Below are 21,237 nucleotides of genomic sequence, written 5' to 3' on the forward strand. Positions count from 1 at the left end.
CAAATCAAACACTTCACTTACTGATTTGGACTTAGTTCATCTGTGAAGATATGGCAGATGCGGCCTCATAATTTTAAGCTGTACACACTACACGATGGAGCCTCCTTGGTAGATGAATGACAGACAGCGTGCTGGCTCGTGGAGTCTGTTGTGTAGGGGTAGTTTAATACAGTCTATGTAGGTTAGCGTCACCAATAGACACCTTGGCAATGAAATACGTACTCCATACTTTGCAGTCCTTACACACACGCACATACACGTGAAGATGCCGTGATACCACTGTGCATTAGAATCCAGATCTTTCCTTCGAGGAACCTCACACTGTCCCTTATAAGTATAAGGAAAAACTGAGGGCAAATTTATATAATATTGACTAACAGAGCCAGTTGTAATACCAGTAAATACCATGAAAGCGTCTTGTGGTTCACACTTTCTGTTCACTTTCATGTTCTATTAGCGGCCACATGACTTATTAAGAACCAAATGTTTTTAAGTCTGAAACTGTACATTGTAATGTAAATGCAGCAAAAGGAGGTGAAGTTTCTCTCCTTCCCTTCACAATTCACAAGAGCTGTGAAATCTGCTCTTAGATCTTGAATGATGGTAACTTGAAGTGACCCCTCTCCCGAGGATAATGTTTCAGTGTTTCTTATACTTCACAGGAACCTCTAATGGTAGAATCTTGGACATGAGAGGGTTAAGGGGAAATAATTTTTTGGTGTTTGTGTGGGTGTGTATTCATAAACCTTCCCAAATGTTCTCTAGAAGTCAGCACATATATTTTTTATGTTTTTCATATACTTTGTGTTTTTTTAATCCTTTCCCTCCAATAGTGCATCAAAACCTATAACTCTGACTGGCATCTTGTGAACTATAAATATGAAGATTACTCAGGAGAGTTTCGACAGCTTCCAAAGTGAGTAAATGGGCAGACCACATGGGGCGGGGTTATACGCAGTAGGGAAAATTCTTTGTATTTAAAACATTTAGGGAGTTATGTAAATTCTGTTCAATCAGAGTAATTGGAGAAAATATTTCTGGATGGTTTATGTGTATACAGGTTAGCTATTGTGTGTTTGATAATAGAATGCAATTGGATTGGTAAATGGTAATAAACACATGGTTGGTTTAATTATGCCCAGTGATTATTTTCAGGGTACCACTGATAAAACACAAGCAGCTGCAATTTTTTCAGTGAAAAATAGAAAACAAAGAAAATGTACAGATATTGAAATACGCTGCAGTGTGTTTTATTGTAAAAATATTTTGAAGAGACAAAAAAAATTTTATATTGAATAAATATGTTAAAAACATATCATAGAATAAGCATTTTCCCAGATAAATTTCATTACCTTCTCCAAAGTATTAACTCGTTCTAGAATGCACCAAAAGCCAGTATGTTTAGATTGATTGGTGGTTAAAGTGAACCATGGATAGGTAGGTGTCACCTTGAGAGGATATCTGTTCTAAAATGGTACATCCTTCAATGATGTAGTTGGCAAATTTAAGTATAGTTGATTATGAAAATTGAAAGCAATTAATGATGGATTGTGTTTCAGAAGTAACCATCACCAATGAAAATTTTACTTGAGATCCTATTAATGTATTTTTCTTTGTGTTTGTTGCATCTATGAGTTTGAATTGTTTATGCTAGTCTCAGTGGACTTAGCTGTTTGTTTTTTCCTATTTGTGTGGTTCAGCCACTCCTTAGAGTGTTTAGCCAACTTCCCAAATGCCTCTTTTTAAACCTCAGCCAAGAACACTCCCTTCCAGCATTATCTTCTCCAGATGGGTATGCTCCTTAGTTCTATATTTACCCAATACTCATTGGGGGATTTTTAATTCTCCCCCGTTTGATCAGATTAACCTATTTTCACTGACAGTCTTGTTCATACTATTCTCATGGCTAAAAGAGAACAGACTGTGAGATATAGTGTATTTACTATAAAATATAATTTTACTGCTGGTAAATTTCACCTTTTGGCATTCATAAGAGTTTCTGGTTGTGATGAGAATGAGAGGGAGAATTCTAACAGTGATTAGGAACAGAGATTCTGTAGTCTGCCTGTGTCATCTACTTGCTCTTCCCTCTGTAAGCCTCAGTGTCTCCATCTGTTAAATGGTCTTACCACCAGTCCCCCAGCACCTAAAGGACTAAGGAGATAACATACGTGAGGTACACAGCACGGTGCCTGACACATAGCTGTTTAATAAGTGCTGGCCACTATTGGTATTGTCATCTTTTTGTTGTTAATGCCATCATCTAAAGATTCAGTCACTTTAACTGTGGTAACCTTATTTTCCATGTTGTCTCTTAAAGTTCATATTACAAGTTATTCTATCAAGTCTTTATTAATAAGCACTCCCATTTGAATAGAACTATGGAACTTCCAACATGTTATGCCATCTTTTCTACATAGCTTTTGAAGCTCTCTAACTCTTATCACCCACTGTGAAAAGCAGTGGCATTGATGGCTTCTATTCTTTATCTGAGGGGGCCAGCTTCAGATTTGTTAAATGCTATTTCCTCTGATGGAAAAAGAAATGCAACATCTCTTCATGGATTAGGTAATTACAAAACAAGTTTTTTTTCTTCTTTTTTTTTTAAAGCAAAGTGGCCAAGTTGGATAAACTTCCGGTTCATGTCTATGAAGTCGATGAGGAGGTTGACAAAGATGAGGTAGGATGATTGCTCACAAATTTAAAGATTGATTTATTTTACAGACTTCAAGTATTCATCAAAAAATCACCAACGTTTAGCCACAACAGGCATTGGAATGTTTCTTGAAACAGGAAGAATTTTTTTAAATGTGTTGTTTGATCGATTGAAATACGGTTTCTGTTTCAAGTTGACTACTTAGCATAACATGTTCTTCTGGTCCTGTTTATTTGTTCTGAGATCATTTTCAAAGGCCTGAATAAGATTTGGCTACATTGTTAACAGATATCAAGATTACTTAGACCTTAAGTTTAGGTTATCTTAAAACGAACTGGTAGCCAATAGATTTTAAATGGCTGTTTCTTCAGTGATGGCTTCCAGTAAAGTGTAGCTCCCAGAAGCCCACTCCCCTTGCTGTTGGGGAAATGCTTGTGGCTAGAGAAGTCTACAAAGAGAGCAGGACGTAAAGGTAACTGTGTCCACTGAGCAAGGGAAACATAATCGATTAAAGTTAGTGTTGCCCCTCCACATTCTCTCCTACTCAATATTGGATGCCTCATTGTGAGTTTAGTTTTTGTTTCTTTTTCTAATTGTCAGCTAAGCCAATAACACCAGCCACTCAGGAACTTGAACAATGTACATGGTAGGAAGCTACTTTAGAAACCACTTTTGAAAAAATTCTGGCATGAGTAGACAGTCGTTGCACATGAAAAACAAGAAACTTGGTGCTGATTCACAGTACGAGGGGGACCAACTGAAATAAAGCATGTAAGACCACACAGAACACACTGTAAAATTCTGGGCAAGAAAGTTATTTCTATTCTTGCGAATAATAAGAATAACATAAAACCACCAGCATTAATATTGAAATGATCTAAAACAAAGCATAAGACGGGTCTTTATGCAGTTGTGTACTTGATAACAAAAATAGATATCTAAATGAGAGGCTAGTTTTAGGAGGTGTGAACTGGATAACCTGACACTGTGTCCTGCGCCTCCCAGGGTCCTACTGAAGTAGATATTGGGCACAGCCTGAAATGGGGGGCACTCGTAAAGACAGTGGAAGGATGTGGTGGAAGATTTGCCAGATTGTGTGTTTGTGTGTGTATATATTTCATCTGTCTGTTTGTTATGTGTACAATTATGTGCCTATGTTTTTAGCCCCAGCTGGCAGCTTCACCTCCTTAAACCCAGATCTCAGAGCTTGGGGTCAGAACTTGATTTTATTTTTCTAGTTGTTTCCTTTCACTTTTCTAACTCTCCTTCTTTCTACTATCCGTGTTGCGTTCTTCTCTGTCTTTCCTTCCTTTCTGTTGCTCCATCATTTTATCCCTCTTTTCTTTATTGACTCACATCTCCTTCCTCCCTTTATTTATTCACTGTTCCCTGAACTAAGCATCTGGGAAGTTTTTCAGGAATTTGCTTTTGTCCTTCAACCATAGGGGAGTGTAATTTATACACATTTTTCATGAGACCAGGCGAGACCTTACAATTCGAGGGGTCAAGTATGGCATGTACTTTCTATGGCTCATTAAACCCTTAAAAATAACAATTTGGACTGGAACTAGCTTTGCCTTTTAATGGACTAGAGTTTTCAAAAGTTGAGGCTTTTCCCTTTCTCTCACTGTTCAGTGGATTCTAAAGTGACTTGTAGGTGTTCATGTCGGATGATTACTCCAGTGAAGGGCAAGGGGCAACCTGGCACCAAATGAATGATTTTCCCATTCACCAGACTCACAGTAAACAACATAGGTAATAACGGGAGATTAATTGTGGTATTTTCCTTCTCTCGTAGGATGCTGCCTCCCTTGGCTCTCAGAAAGGGGGCATCACCAAGCATGGGTGGCTGTACAAAGGCAACATGAACAGTGCAATAAGCGTGACCATGAGGGTAAGGAGACCCATCACCCTACTTTCCCCTCCGATTACACCCTTTTTGCTATAGGACTAGGAATAATGCTCAAGATGAATGGGCATTCATCTTGGGTTCTTCCTGACAGAGGTGATGTTGTCTGGTTAGTAAGATGCCTCTCTTGGTCAGTAAGATCGACCTCCATTGGTCCAGACACTTCCGCCCATTTACCCCCCCATCACCCTCTCATCAACTGCATGAAGAGGTCCTCATTGGCCTGGTATGCAGATGTGGTCATTAACACAGCCTTTCTTCTCTGTATTAACTTCAACAATGATACTTCGTACCTCACAGAACAGCACCAAGGAGCTAAACCTAAGCACTTTTGTGGGGTTCTACTTTTTCTGCAAAGTCAAAGTAAAAATTGAGGACTAAAGAGAAAATGGTTACATTGGAAGAAGGTTGCAAAGAGAAAAGTAAAACCAGTGTGAAAAGCTGTCTACAAGAAAAGCAGGACCAGAGAAAAACCAAGACTAATAACGGAGAGAGAAGAAACAATGGGAAGGGGGTAGGATGGACAGGGAGATAAAAATTAAATTGGGGAAAATGCTGACTGTCATAATCCTGAGCCTGGAAAATCGTTCAGTGTCACGAGGCAAAGAATGGTTGCTCTTCTGTGTGAGCGAGACACCCTGGGGATTTGAGAAAGTTTCCATCCTTCTGAGCTGCATCTCAAATTGGAACTCACAGCACTGCTTTTGGGTGGTTATATAAAATCCCAAATTCTGTGGGTGAGAAAAATGACCCGTGCTTGGTAAGTGGACCTCCTCCTCAGAATTGAAATGCAGTGAAATTATTAGATGTGATGGAGAGTCTTAACTCACCCAGTTACCTGGGGCGTTGGCTAGAATTAGATTTGTTTTGGAGAGAATTGAACTGATTTTTGTATGTGTGTCTTAATTGCGAGTTATCGGTAGAGACTGTGACTCTTTTCATTTTAAAACAATAGCCCTGTGTGTATTTTTCTCTTAGTCATTTAAAAGACGGTTTTTCCACCTGATTCAACTTGGTGATGGTTCCTATAACTTGAACTTTTATAAAGATGAAAAGATCTCCAAAGAACCAAAAGGATCGATATTTTTGGATTCCTGTATGGGTGTGGTTCAGGTAAATATGAAAAGAATTTTATCAAGTTTTCTTATTTGTAAAAGTACCATCTGTGAATTAGCAGATTTAAGCAAACACTTCCAAAGATGACAATTTTGTGGTAGAAATACAATAGCTGACTTGAAATAAAAAAAGGCTTATTTTTCGTCTTTTTAGAAGATGGCAGGTATAACATAGAGGCAGAATTGTGTGGTAGTAGGCACGAGTGCTCTTGAACATGAGTTCTTGTGTTTAAAACTTGGCTAGCCACTTTTTACCTGTGTGGCCCTGGAACGACTATTACCTAAAGTTTCTTCATTTGCAAAATTTGAATAATGATAATGTTTCCTTAATAGGGTAAATGAGAGGATTGGATGAGTTAACTTGGAAATATTTGGAACAGTTCGTAGCATCTCAATGATGACTTTTATTACTATCATTGTAGTACCAGTGGCAGAGTAGCATATTGGTCAAGAGATTGGGTTTCAGATCCAGACTGAGTTCAAATCCCAGCTCTACCATTTACCAGCTGTGTAACCTTGGAGATACCATTTAAACTCTTGTGCCTCAATTTTTTCATTTGTTAAACAGGGATAGTAATAGTACCGAATATGGTTTCTGAGAGGGTCGATTTATACATGTAAAGAGCTTAGAACAGTGCTAGCACATGGTAAGTATTCGGCCAATATCAGATATTTTTTTTGTCATAGTGCAGCTGCAGTTGTAGAATTCTTAAAAAGTATTTTTGATTTTATATAACATATGAATATATTCATATTATTAAAAAATCAGACAATACAGATAATGTAGACGTCCCTATTGACCCCAATTGCTCCCTTTTCCAAAGAGCTACTTTTACTAGTTTGGTGTTCTTTTTCAATACCTTTATAGAATTGTCTTTGAAAGCAGGTTGTCAGTTTCCCCACCTGTCCATCCAGCCAGCCAGCCAGCCAACCAGCCACCCACCTAACCATTCCCCCACCGTTTTTCAGGCAGATCTAAGGTAGCAACTTACAAAGCTACATAAAACACAGGATAATATAAATTTAGTTTTGAAAGCGGAAAAGGGAACAAGGAGTCGGGATAGGAAGGAGATGAAGTGGAATTGAGCAAAGGAAAAAGTATAAAGACCTAACACCAGCTTTGGGTGGGTGACAAACTGGGCTCTATGCTTTCTAGCTTGGGGACCCATTCAATCATAAGCACACATAGATACAAACAATCTAATTAGTCAGAAGCAGCCCGAGCAATCTCCGAATGAAGATCATTCAGGCATTTCTCTTGGGGGCCCTCATACAGAGGGCACTGTGTGATTAATGAACAATCTCCTTGACAACCCCTCACAATAGACGCAGTCACCATTATCAGAGAATTCTCCTTTAATTCAGTGTTGGCTGATGACATCAGCCCAAAGCTGGGTTCTATAAGAAAGATTATTTTGTGGAGCCAACATGTTTAAGGTTAGACACACAGCTCTCTGCTTTGACCTGCAGGTATACTTGTTTATGTGTTTACATGTTTACTTAAAATTCAGTTGCATTTTCATCCAAGTAATGGTTCCTCTGGTGTAAACAGTCAAACAGTGCAGAAAGATAACACAAAAGGCACATTCCTGCTGCATCATGCCCACCTCACCCATTCCCCCTCTCCTGAAATGACCGTTTTCAACTCTTCATTATTTTTCCTGGGATTTGTCTTCATAGTGCTAGATAAGGAGCGTTTGCTGCTCTTCATTTATCAGTGGTGGACATTACATGATGGTGTAGGACGTTAGCTCCTACAGTCCTCCTTCTTGCTCTAATCTGACTACAGTTGACCCTTGAACAACATGAGGCTTAGAGGTGCCAACCTTCTCCAGAGCCAAAAATACATGTATAACTTTGGACTGCCCCCCCCCCACACTTAACTACTAATAGCTTATTGTTCACGGAAGCTTTACCAATGACATAAACAGTTGATTAACATATTTTGTACGTTATCTTTACAAATTGACTGTGAATGGCGCCATGTGTGGTCTGTAAGTGTATGTGTAAGTTTTTATGAATTTTAACTTTTTATAATCTATGAATATTTTATATTCACAATAGTAAATGATAAAAATAGACTAGTATCTACCTATATTTTATGCATTGATGACATACCTAACTTTCTCTTAATTTTTTCAATATTTTTAGGCTATGTGGTTCATCTGCAAATTTTTCAAATGGTCACAAAACAAAAAATGTTTCCAGTATGTTTATGATAATAAAAGACCCATGTATAAGTAGACCCGGGCAGTTCAAACTCGTGTTGTTCACGGGTCAACTGTAATTGCTTTCTCAGCCTCAACACCGCCACCCTCCTAGAAATCCCGTTGGCCTTCCTCCATGTGTTGGATTCCCTGTTTCCAGGATCTTATGTCTCGTTCTTTCTTGTTTTACTTTCTTGTTTTGGAGGAGCACATCCTCCAGTAGCTTCCTGAGAAATCGTGTGTTGGATGTTAAGTTTTTGAGAGTTAGCTTATCTGCAGATATCTTTATTTTTACATTGATACTTGACTGATAGTTTGGCTGGATGTAGAAATCCAAGGTAAAATTTACCTTAGAATTGGAAGGCATTCTGTTGTCTTCTAGATGCCAGTGTTGTTTTGGCGTCTGATGTTATTCCCTATTCTTCGTGATTGTTTCTCTCTGGTGACCTGAAATTAAGGTTATTGTATCTTGATTTTTATTTTTTTGGTAAACTTTTTTTGTAAGGCATAACATACATATAGAAAATACACACATAATGAATGTGTGACTGAGTCTTGGCTCTCTTCTATCTTTTGTGCTGAGAACTCTGTTCTCATTCTGAAAACTCTGCCCTGTATGTTCTAGCCACTTGGATCTTCCTGAATTCTGGTCACTCTCTTCAACTCAGGGAAACCGCAGGGCTCTGTCTAGGTTTCCTTCCTGTTCCATGATCCAGATGTTGCCTCGAAGCAGAAAGCTGAGATGGTGGGAGGACTCGCCTCATTTATTTCTCTTCCATCAGGGATCACAGACCTGCCTTGTCTGTTGTCAAATATCTGAAAACGGTTGTTTCATCTATGTCGTCCAGTTTTCTAGTAGTTGTGAGGTAATAGTAAATCCAGACCCTGTTATTTCATCATGGCCAGTAGTGGAAGTGAGGGGGACAAACACAGATGTTTTCAGGGTGCAAGCAAGTAATTAAGTAAAAGAAGAGGTCTGGGGATAAAGCTATAAGGAATGCCAGAAACTGTGACAAACTGGAGCACTGGGGGTCATGTTTAAAGAGGGCTGATGCTCCTGGGTGGAAATACCAGCTCAAGGTTGCCAGATCATCTGGTTTTTCAAAAAAGGCAGAAATATAAAATTTTAGTTAAATCTTGGTGTTTTTAATTGTTGATAACTAATTTACAATCCAAAAAATTGAAACACTGTGCAGGACCAATAAAAAGGGGCGGTGGTGGTGGAATACATGAAAGTGTATATGGGCCATGGATCAAGAGTATAGCATCACTTAACATTCACTGAAAATTATTTTGCATCAATACCGTGTTTCCCCAAAAATAAGACCTAGCCTGACAATCAGCTCTAATGCAACTTTTGGAGCAAAAATTTATATAAGACCTGGTCTTATTTTACTATAAGACCGAGTATAATATAATATAATATAATATAATATAATATAATAAATATAACATAATATAATATAATACCTGGTCTTATTTTACTATAATATAAGACGGGGTCTTATATATGATATGATATGATATGATATGATATGATATGATATGATATGATATGATATGATACCGATCTTATACTAATTTTTGCTCCAAAAGACACATTAGAGCTGATTGTCCGGCTAGGATTTAGTTTTGGGGAAACACGGTGGCTAATTGACATGTGGATGTCTTTCATCTAGTAGCTCAACCTCTGCGGAAAGCGGCCATTGTAAAAACCAAGTTATATCCAAGTATGTCTATTCATGGTGTAAAGCAAGAAGTCCAGAGTGAATTGTCAACGACAGTGAATTAGCATCTTGTGTGGGATTCCCACGTAGGAGTTTGAGTTATATTCTTCAGTTGAGAGACTTTTTAAAGTCACTCTTTGGTTGAATTCTCTGGCATCGAATTTATAGTTTAAAGCAAAACTAGATACGTTTGGCAACCTTATTTGGAAAGTCGGAAGAAATTAATTGTTTTCTAGTAGTTTTGCTGCCTGTTTTCGGCACAGTGTGTGTAGAGATGACTTGTAAATCCAGCTGCCTCGGCCTATCATTCAGTCTCTGGAAGTCAGAATCTAAGGTTCTGACTTCAGTGGATGTTTCATTGTTCGTATTCTTTTTACAGATGTGGTTGATGGTGTCTTGCATTTAGTGGATTGTATCTAAGGCTTCCAACATATAAAATAATTTGTTTTTATCCATGACTGTTTGTAAGCTAAACTCCAAAAGTTGTGGTTTAAGTGTTTTGGGGTGTTGTTGTTTTTTTTAAATATTGCTTTTGGGCATTGTAAAAATTAGCTGATTAATGCTCTGAGTTCAAAGAAATGCCTAAACTTAAATTTTAAAATAGATCTGAAAGGAATCCAGTTTCGAATCTTACGCCTTAAAAGTATTTTAGAACCTTGAAGCGATTACGCTTATTTTGCAGATAAGAAAACTGAGGATTGGAAAAAAGGGTAATTCAGAATCAAGGCCCAATGTCCTCCCCACCTTTTAACTTTTTATTTTCATAATCGTGAATATGTGAGGAGTGGAAGGGAGAGAAAACTCATTTCAATTCCAGCCTTTGACTCCTCTGATTCTTGCCTTGAAGTGAAGTTTAAGTGAAGTCCCGGCAGCAATGATGGAGGCCACAGCAGGCTGTCTGTGCGCAGTAGTTTGTGTGGCTTTGCTGGGAGCGCACTCTTCATGTTTCTGAGACCTACGCAGCCTTTGGGAAGGTTGCCTGGTCCCTGAGACCTGCATGGAGGAGCCCCAGCTTCTCCATGGGACTGCAGCTACCCAGCTAGAATTTAGCGGATGAGGGGTCTGCTCTGCCCCCCACAGGTTGGTGGGAATTTGTGATATCATGTCCCTCTGCCTGCCTGTACCTATAAGGAATCTCGTGCCATGGTTCTCAGAGCTGAACCTCTATGTAGTGTACTCACGGCGTGGGGGGCGGGCAGCACTATTACTCCCCAAAGGATATTTGGTAATATCTAGAGACATGTTTTGATCTTCACAAGTGGGGCATATGCTACTGGCAGCTAGTGGGTAAGGCCAGGCATGCTGCTAACCACCTAACACACACAGGACAGTACCCCCCAGCAGAATTAATCAGCCCCCACATCAGTAGTGCAGAAGTCAAGAAACCCTGGCCTAGGACACGTTCATCCCTCATCACTTAGTGCACGTGGATTACTTTCACAGGCATAAAAGCCAGAGAGAGGCATGTGGGAAGGATGGAGAAGGTAGACATTGTGTCCCAATACCTTTAGAGACTCATAAATGACGAGGAAGTGCCAGATAAAGAAGTCAAACATATTGATAGATAATAGTTTTCTTTTTAAAATGTAATACCACACACTAGTTCATTAAAAAAAAAAAAGAAGCTAGGGCAATTGAAAATAGTCAGTGACATTTCATTCATTCAAATATATTTTTCAAGAGCCTATCATGTGCCAGGCAGTGTTCTGGAAATGTGGATGTGGCACCGAACAAAAGAAATCTCTGCCCTGAGGAGCTTCCATTCCATTGGAGGGGACGGACAACAAATAAGATGAATATGTAAAATATGTAATGTGTCAGATGGAAAAACAAAGCTATGGAGAAAATAAAGCAGGAAAGGTGGATAGTGATGGCGTTTCTGAGAAAGGGGCTTTCATTTTTAAATAGCTTTGTCCAAAATGCCTGTGAGGTAGCACTCATCAGCAAATTAATAGAGAGAAAAAATGTTAAGGCCGTTCCAGTTCATTTAAGATATGTCTCTTTACCCTTTTCCCATTTCAGAACAACAAAGTCAGGCGTTTTGCTTTTGAGCTCAAAATGCAGGACAAAAGTAGTTATCTTCTGGCAGCCGACAGTGAAGTGGAAATGGAAGAATGGATCACAACTCTAAACAAGATCCTCCAGCTCAACTTTGAAGCTGCAATGCAAGAAAAGCGAAATGGAGACTCTCATGAAGGTAGGTGGGCCTAGCGTTCCCCAGGTACAGGCACACTCTACAGGTGTCTTTACTTTTCTCAGAAGGTATAGAGAGTAGACATACATATTGCACAGGTACATGAGAGGTACGACAGATATGAGCTTTACACAAATAGTGGATTTCCTACCCCGACATTATTTTTATAATGAAATTGTGTAAGGGGAAGATCCACAGCTTTGGAGGCAGAAAGGAAGACCTGAGTTCAAATCCCAGCAATAAATACCATTTTCAGCTGTGAGACCTTGGACAAGCTACTTACATTTTCTGACCATTGATTTACTCACCTGTAAAATGGGCACAAAAAATGGACCATGTATGTCGATGGGTGGATTAAATAAAAAAATGTTATCTCTAGAACCTATCATAGAGTCAGCACTTGAAATACTAATTATAATTATTGTTGTTATTAATCATATCCCTTGGAATGTTCAAGACAAAGTTAGGATGGACAGAAGCCTCAGATTAAATGCATAGGAAAAATGTGGCGATGTTCTTGACAATTCATGGTTGTTGTTTGTTCCAGTTCCTTAGGTGATTCTCAACTCTGCCTGTGTCTTAGAAATACTTGCAAACTTAAAACATACTCTTTCCTTTGTCCCACCAAAGATTCTGAGTTATTCTGAGCCTGGGTGCTGCCTGGGGAGGCCTGACTTTTAGCGCAGCCCATGGGTGTGGCCCTGTGGCTGGGGTTCATAGCTGGTGTCCGTTGTAATTAGACAGTGTCCCGGCTGTACCAGCTGTCAAGTGCTTAACTCTTACCCCTGGGCCTGTGCACCCATGCTTTGTTTTTAAAGCTCCAAGGTGTTTCTAATGGGCATCCAGAGTTGAAAACCACTGCATTTGAGGGCACATAAGAGAAATGGCCTTCCTCCTCCTGTTTTCAATAAAATATGTTCAACTCTGAGTGACTCAGGTAATCTCTTTTGCCATTTTAGATGATGAACAAAGCAAATTGGAAGGTTCCGGTTCTGGTTTAGATAGCTACCTGCCTGAACTTGTCAAGGTAACGTCATCTTAAATCTTTCATTCTTCATAGAATGGTATGGAAATATTACTCATTTCATGAAATACTTCTCATTTCATCTGTTGCAATGATAAACACTTACATTGCAGTAAAACATTACAAGGACATTGCAGTTACTGCCCTTTATTTTCTGACCTGAAAATTAGGAGAGGTGAAATACACTGCTGACCTGAGTCAGATTTCAGTTTGTTTTCCAGAAATTGCCTTACAAAGTATTCTCTTTTATTATTATCTTTTAGTGTTTTTTTTCTCCATAACATTTAATGCTGCGTTACAAGTATTGAAGAAATATCCAAAATACACAGGTAAATGTTCCCATGGTAACATGGTACTTCACACATATGCACCCCTTATTCAAGTTAATAGACAATTCCAAAAATGATGGATCCATATTAATCTTGCCACTAAACCAAAGAGAGGTTGTCTGTGATATATAAATTGTTTATGGGTCACTCTGAATGGAAAAAAAAAAGTTACACCTGTGTTTTTATAATTTTGAGAAACATACATGGTACTGAAAAACACAAAGAAACACAAAACAACCATATTCCTACCACTCAGATTCAACGTCTTTTTAGCTTCCATATCTAAAAAAATACATATATATATATCAGTTATAGTTGAACTTCTTTTAAACATCATCCTTATTTCATTCCCTTTTTTCCCCCCTGCAACCTCAATCAGAGATAACCACTATTATGAGTTTTCTGGGGTTACTTTCATTTACTTTTTATATCTTTACCAATATATCTGTCATAATGATATATGTGGTTGTGTTTTGTATGTTTAAAAATGTTATATAAATGCTGACTTAGTATTCTGTACTTCTGTTTTTCAGTTTTGCATTAGTTATTTTTTTTTAATTTTTAAAATTTCTTTTTCAATTACCACTGACATACAATATTATATTAGTTTCAGGTGTACAGAGCCACATAGTGATTAGACATTTCTATACCTCACAAAGTGATAACCCCAATAAGCCTATTACCCATCTGACACTGTCCATGGTTATTACAGTATCATTAGTTCAGCATTGCTTTTGAGAGCCATCCAAGTTGGTATATAGGTTTCGTTCATCGCTATTATTGCGTTGTGTAAGCATTTTTTGTGTTATCTATTCTAGTACTTCCCATTTTTTTATATTACAATGTTACAATGAATATCCTGGTACTTGTCTCCTTGTGTGCATCTATGAATGATTCTTTTTTAAATGACAGAAATGGCTTTGTCTTCTCTGGGCCTTTCTATTCTTACCCTGTTACTGCCTTTCTATTCTTTTTTTTTGCAAATACAGTGAACTAGAGACTCTCCACACCCACATCTTAAACACTGTAATAGAAAACATGGTTTATCTATATACGATTATAAATAGACTGGCATTCAGCATTGGCCTTTACTTTACACAACGTGATTGTTCTAAAATATAAAATCTCCCTCCCTGGCTGGGACTTTAGAGTATTGTTTTTCTTAGGACTTGACTGTTACCACATAGTATCTTTTTAGCACCTGCTTATTAAAGCTAATTTTAGTGCCACCATTTGCGCCACCTTTTAGGCTGGGAAGGATTTTGGTATGTTTGGCTTTTTCGTGTTATGAAATTCTATTTATCATGTTTTGCATTAATATTCACTTTATTGTTTCTGGATGTGGTGGGGTTCACCATTTCTCAAAGCAAAATGTTTGTTGAAACAGATAATATATGCATTGCCATCTAGAATTCAAAAAGTAGCTTTCTGTACTTATTGGGTGAACACAATGAATAAGTAGAAGATTCATATTATTTGAGCCTAATGTTGGTTAATTAGAAATCTGTATTTTTTCAAACAATGAAGTCATACAGGAATTGTGCCCTCTTTCTTCTCTCATTGCCTACTACCATTTGGCCAGTGTAATTCAGAATTCCTTGATCCTAAGACCTAGGGAGATTTAAAACAACAACAACAACAAAAAACCTGGGTTACATAATGTTGAGCTAAAGAAGCCTCACACACACACACACACACACACACACACACACACACTATATATATATATATATATATATATATACACATATATATATACATATATATATACATATATATATATATATATATATATGTATATATATAACATATTTGGGGCCGTTGTCACACTGTGGGTCAAAACCAAGTTAGCTGAAGCTATTTTAGTTGGTAAAATCAATTTTTAATTGGTTTCAACCCCCACTTAATACTTTCGTTTTGTTTTTATTTTTTTATTCCTTTTTATGGAAGTAGAGCTTACATACAGTAAAATGCTTGAGCACTAATTGTACAGCTTGATGGATTTCACATTTGTGCACCCACATAACCACAACCCCGAACAATATACAGGACATTAACAGCACCCAGCAGACTGTGTTGTAACCCCTCCGAGCTGATACCCTCATTCTCTTGTCCTCTATCATTGTAGATTAGTTTTGACTGGTCTAGACCTTCCTATAAATGGAATCATACAGTATGCACTCTTTGTGACAGGCTTCTTTAGCTCAATCTTATGTGACCCAGATTTGTTTAAAAAATGGATAGAATTGAATAGAGAATATTAATGTACACTGCCCTTAATAATGATATTGTTTGATAAATATAGATAGACATGGATATGTAGTGTATGTGTGCTTTGAGTTGTGATATAAATTATTTTTTACTGTGGGTATGGTCAAAGCCTGAAAAATGGAGCATTGTAAGGGGTTTAATTGCTGATTGTTTCCCCCAGCTCTCATGTGTTTTACAAATATTTCATTTTAAGAAGGTAGAAACAGAAAGTAATTTTTCAAAGGGATAAAGAAAAAGAATAAAGAAAATGAAAATGTATTGTCATTCACTCAGTCTGCTGCCATCACACTTGTAGGTGCCAGGTGACCATCGGTGATATGTTTTGTCAGCCTGCTCTGGGCCGTGCAGTGTGAGGGGCCCAGGCACCTACTGTGCCCAGTGGATCTGGGGTGGGGATCATTTGTACCTGTTAAGACAGCAGGGAAGTTGACTGTTAACTAGTCATCCTGATTTTAGAAGGAATGGATGCAACAGTTGGAGAATCTGAGATTGAAGCAGGGAAAGGAGGGGTAGGGAGAGGGAGAGGCTCCAGGCACTCAGCAAGGATGAGAATTCAGTCAGGAGTTGAAGAGGTGGAGGGAGGGAGGGAGGAAGGGAGGGAGGGAGGGAGGGAGGGAGGGAGAGAGGGAGGGAAGGTGTAAGAAAGCGTCCAGGGGGAGATCAGGTCACAGTTCAGCGTGAGTGCAGAGAAAGGACTGGAACAATGAGGGCAGGCAGAAGGTGGTTGAAAGTATAATTTCATGGAAGGCTCCTCTCTGGTCAACTCCTCTTTCTGCTTCATTTATCCTGTTGCTCTGGCTTTTGTTTTCCACTGTGACTGAGACATAACCAAACAGGATATGAGCGACAGGAAGTTGTTTGAGGACAAAAATAACTGATGTCTCATTCTGGACTATAATGGAGGGGCCTTTTACATATGGTAGGGATGATATGGACTTAGGTTTTCAGAATATTTTGTATATTCTTGGCCCTTATGTTTGTACATTTAGTACTGAACATTGTTATTATTTTCTTATTAGGCAACATGATGTATTTACCCTAAAACCTGTTCTTTTCTTCCTGTTGTCTAATATGGAACCAAACATGTTTGTTGCAAATGTACCAGCATCTATAGTATCAGAAGACTTACTCTAATAAACATGTTTATTGAATACACAAATTGTAAAGTTAGTTTATTGGTTTCTTCCCTTCAAAGTCTAGGGTTAATATGATCAGATTGTAAATGCAATTGTTATTTATTTAATGATTTCTTTCTTTGGTTATATTTATCTTAAGTGACATTGGGACATATATCACCTCCTTGTGTAAAGACAGTATGAAGAAAACCCTTATGCTCCCGTCTTATATATTTTTTCTCCTACTGCTTTTTTGTTTTTGAGCTTTTATGTACTCAAAGAACAGCAAGTCACCTTACTTTGGTCTCCCCCTGTGATTCTGAAAGAGAAACATTATTTCATGTCAATCCAAAATTGCTCACATCCAATTACCTTATCACTTCTTCTTAGCTAATGAACTTTCCTTTCTAGGTAAATCTTCCTTAGTTGAGCACAGGATGAAGAACTGGTGTCTCAAACTTTATAGTATCATTGAGGTTGAGTAAGGGTCAGGCAGCCAAGCTCAGCAGTACATGTCAGAATCCACACAGTTTCACATACACCTTTTTTTTTTTTAATTAATTAATTTATTTATTAGTTTCAGGTGTACAAAACAAGGTAATACTTAGACGTTCATCATTTATATCCCTCATACTGTGAACCCCCTTCCCCCCATCCACTATCCCTCCGACCTCACACTGAACCATCACATTATATATATAAAATTATAGTTGGCATTCATTAATGTTTAGCTTCTGATGTACAATGCCATGATCAGGTATCCACAGTATCCCTGAGGTGGTCTCCCAAATAGGACGCATGTCCATCGGATACCCAACAAAATCTTTACAACATTATAGAATACCTTCCCCAAATTAATTTTCAAAAAAAAAACCCTGAGGCCATCTTGTGGTTACCAGCTGCTTCCAAATCCCTTCACCTTTCCCCTTATCCCCAACCCCCTCCGTTCACATACACCTTTTAAAACTTTTTAAACCAAGTCTGTAATAGATGCTTCCTTCCCTATATCCTAATCTAGAAAATTATGTCACTGTATTATGATACAAAGGAATTGGCTGGGGTTGCATTTGTGAGGTCAGCTGGCATTCCATTTCTTGGGTCCTCCTTATTCTATAATGCTTTATTACAGCTTTTTGATACAGAGGATGAGATAATGGTCCCGGGGAGTTAGATATCTTGGACATAGTGGAAGCGAACCATGACAGCTTTTAAATTAAAAAGTTTATATTCTGACCTCAAGTATTAAATGAGCCAACACAATATAATTCGGATAACTCATTTTCAAAATAAGATAATGTTAGCCATAGTCTTTGGCCTTTGATTGTTTTGCCTTCTCTGAGATAAACTTAAGACACAGAGTCTACAGCAGTCCTTCTGGAAACTGAAATGTTTGGACCATAATTACCTCTTAAGACAAGGGAGAAAACATTGTCAGGGTGTGTCATTAGTCATTAAACCTAGGTTTTACAGGAGTGGGGGGGGCAGCCTTTGTTTTAGAAGAAGCACTTTCTTCTTTGACTTTTAAGCAAGTATTAGCTTTTACAGAGAACGGCTCTGTGCATTTCCTTCATTTTCCTCTATATTGAATCCAAAGTATGAGCGGGGCTATGACTAGGATGGCAGCAACAGGATTTGGGGGAAAAACCAGTTCATTTCTTTCTACTTCCACAGTATGAACTGACCACATGTAATTTTCAGGGCAGAGCTGGCTTTGTCACTTTGAGAAGTGCTGGGTGGCATAGTCTGTGGGATAACAATTTTTTTTTACAGCTATATTTCATAGGCATTTCAATTGTGAGGGTACATATTACAGGAACTTATTTTGTCTTTACTAAAATTTAAGTGAAAATACATGTGCTTGTTGTAATAAGTAAAAATATGCAAAATTGTATGAAGAAGGTTAACCTTCCCCTTCATCCTCTATTGCAGCATTCCTGAGAGGACCGATGCTATTAACCCATTGTAATTCCTCTTTCACCAAGCTAATTGCTCATAGAAACATATACACACATATGTAGTGTTTTAGTTGTTTTGGTTTTTTGTTTGTTTTTCTTTTACTATGCTCATGATATATATACAGTACTCTGTAAATTGTTCTATAAATTAAAAATATGTCATAGATGTCCCTCTGGGCCATAGAGGATCTAGTTTACTCATTTTCATAGCTGTGTAATATTTCAAATATGGGTGTTGCACAGTTTATTCAGCTATGAAAATGAGTAAATTAGATCCTCTATGGGCCAGAGGGACATCTATGACATATTTATAAACATTTAGGTTACTTTTAATTTTTAGCCTCTACAAATAGTGCACAATAAACATCATAACATATTTATAAGCGTAAATACATGTGCTCTTTTTTCAGTTGGAGAAACTCCCCAAAGTGGGATTTCTGGGTCAGAGGTTATTGTGTTTTTAATTCTTTAAGTATTGACAGATTAATTTCCTAATAGGTTGTAACAATTCACATTCCCGTTTTTCTGCATCCACACCAAAGGAATGAAAAATGGTATTTCGCTGCTTTGTTTTGTATTTTGCTGCTCAGTAGTGATATTTTTCATATTTTCATATACTTATTTGCCGCTTAGGTTTTCCTCCTCTGTCTTGCCTATTTGAGAGTCTGGGCTCTAATGCCAGACAGCCTCAGAAGCCAGGCTTCTATGTAATGCTGTGAGTTCTTAGACAAAGTATTTACTCCTCATGCCTCAGTGTCTTCTCTTTTATACAAGGATAATAATAGCACCAGCCTCCTAAGGTTGTACAGTTTAAATGTACTTTGGATGATACCTAGCAGAGAGATGTTGGCTATTATCAATAAATATTCATTTTTATCATTATGATGCTGTCAGATATTCATTATTCCCTGGCTTTGGGGCAAAGCCCTGCCCATCCTGAGCTTCATTTTCTTACTGTCCAGGTTTTACTTGCTAATTCCTTCAAACACTATCCATCAGGCATCCCCCTGTTTAATGTACCCTAGACCTTGGGAGGGGTGGGAGGTACTTTAAGAGGCTGAGTTTGCTTTTTATCTAAGAGCAGAGCTGTCAATGTATGTAAGGCAGATTATACACTTTCAGGTTAATTTTACATCTAAAGTCGCCCCTTCTTTCCCCTTAAGTGGTTTCTCCAGAGAAGAGTCTATCTCTCGGCTATTAGTGGCAGGATCAGGATGCTCTGAGTTTATTTTGGCTGGTTGTTTGTTTTTTCTTTTAATGTGTCTGCATCCCTGTTTGTCCTCTAAATTATGTGGAGCTCATAGCAGTCGTTCTTGCTTTATTCTTTGCTCACCTCCTAGCACAGTCAGCTTGAAACAACAAGCATCGTTCAGCAAGGAATTGCATCTCAGCACCCATTGCTCCACTCCGGGGTGTGAGGTCCCAGTATTCCCCTTTGTAGAAGGACTTGAGCAGAAATTCAGGAGCAGAATGCGTTCCTATTGCTGGTGGCTCACAGCAGTTGGTGCCGATGTGTTTGTCAGGAAATGTCACGGGCTATATACCAACTCCATGGATGCAGTTAAGTAGGTTCTACGTGTACATGTTCTGGCTCTTCTGATGTGAAAAATGAGGAAAGGTGATAGGCAAGATGGAGTTGAAAAGCTGTCCCATCCTCCACACAGAGGGAGCCTGCCTCAGCCACAGGCACCTGTTTTCCTGTCAGCATGACCAGACGGTTTGTAGGAACGTCCCTGAACCTCCAGAAGCCTGAAAGCTCTCCGAGTTAGCATCAAGATAAATTTTGTTGTGGCAAGAGACGAGCCATCATCTGGGTCAACATTTTTACTCGGTATGAAAATGGAGTCCAGGGAGGCTAACTAGTTCATACTGCTAGTTAACGACTGAACTACAACTAGCATCCAGATTCTTAAGTAGTATTCTGGCGGTCATTTCCTTTTGCTAGACATAGACAGTTGGTTAAATACAGAGGGTGCCAAAAAAATGTATACACATTTTAAGAAAGGGAAAAACTGTACTAATATGGTAACACTCCGCATATGCCGATAACGAAAGATGAATACAAGTCAATTTTTTGGCACCCCCGGTATAGTCGGGATAGAGTGTGGATCATTGCTAAGCACTTATTAAAACAGCTATATGCCTAAGAAAATTAAGGTGATGCTCAATTTCTCATTATCCATGATTAGAAATGGAATAATAGACCTTGTTTAGCCACCAGCAGAGGATAAGACACCCTCTCCACTGTGGCTGTCACTGACCCATCACGTGGAGAGATGTGACTTTGTGGCAAGGAGCAGAGAGATGAGAGAGGACATTCTATTCTGATTTTATAGATTTAACCATGGAGATTGAGAATCACCAGAACAGGATATAGATGGAGAGGCACGAGGCATGAGAAATAATGTGGCTGGAGATGACGTCTAACTTGTGGATATCTTAGAAGCTTCTTTCTGTTCCCAAACGCCACTCTTCCAGCCCCCATCTCTGCCACCATATGTGTCTTTCCCTCAATGGCTTCTCTTCTCCAAGTATGTGATTCCAGCCTTCCTCCCTACCTTGTGCTCAGGTTCCATCTGTAGCCGTCTCCTGAATGTTTCCAGCTGGGACTCCCACAGGCATCTGCAAACTCCACTTTGTCACCTTCTCCACAAACCTGCTTTCCCCCTGAATTATCCGTCTCAGTCAATGGATTGACCAGTCAGCAGGCCACCCAAGCTGGGAAGGTGGGATTT

The 21,237-nt window shown here is 38.5% G+C and overlaps 1 protein-coding gene across 47 annotated transcripts in view; it reads left to right on the top strand.

Annotated features, from left to right (window-relative positions):
- Positions 1-21,237, top strand: part of DOCK9 (dedicator of cytokinesis 9) — a 260,331-nt gene that overhangs the window by 139,264 nt on the left and 99,830 nt on the right. For all 47 annotated transcript variants that reach the window (XM_081046542.1, XM_081046528.1, XM_081046527.1 and 44 more), the window contains exons 4-9: positions 834-916; positions 2,611-2,680; positions 4,455-4,550; positions 5,544-5,678; positions 11,637-11,811; positions 12,768-12,835. In XM_081046542.1, coding sequence (XP_080902668.1) covers positions 834-916; positions 2,611-2,680; positions 4,455-4,550; positions 5,544-5,678; positions 11,637-11,811; positions 12,768-12,835 — 627 coding nt within the window. The remainder of the gene's footprint in view (positions 1-833; positions 917-2,610; positions 2,681-4,454; positions 4,551-5,543; positions 5,679-11,636; positions 11,812-12,767; positions 12,836-21,237) is intronic.

The sequence above is a fragment of the Rhinolophus hipposideros genome, assembly GCF_964194185.1.
Source record: "Rhinolophus hipposideros genome assembly, chromosome: 4".
NCBI classification, from domain to species: domain Eukaryota; kingdom Metazoa; phylum Chordata; class Mammalia; order Chiroptera; family Rhinolophidae; genus Rhinolophus; species Rhinolophus hipposideros.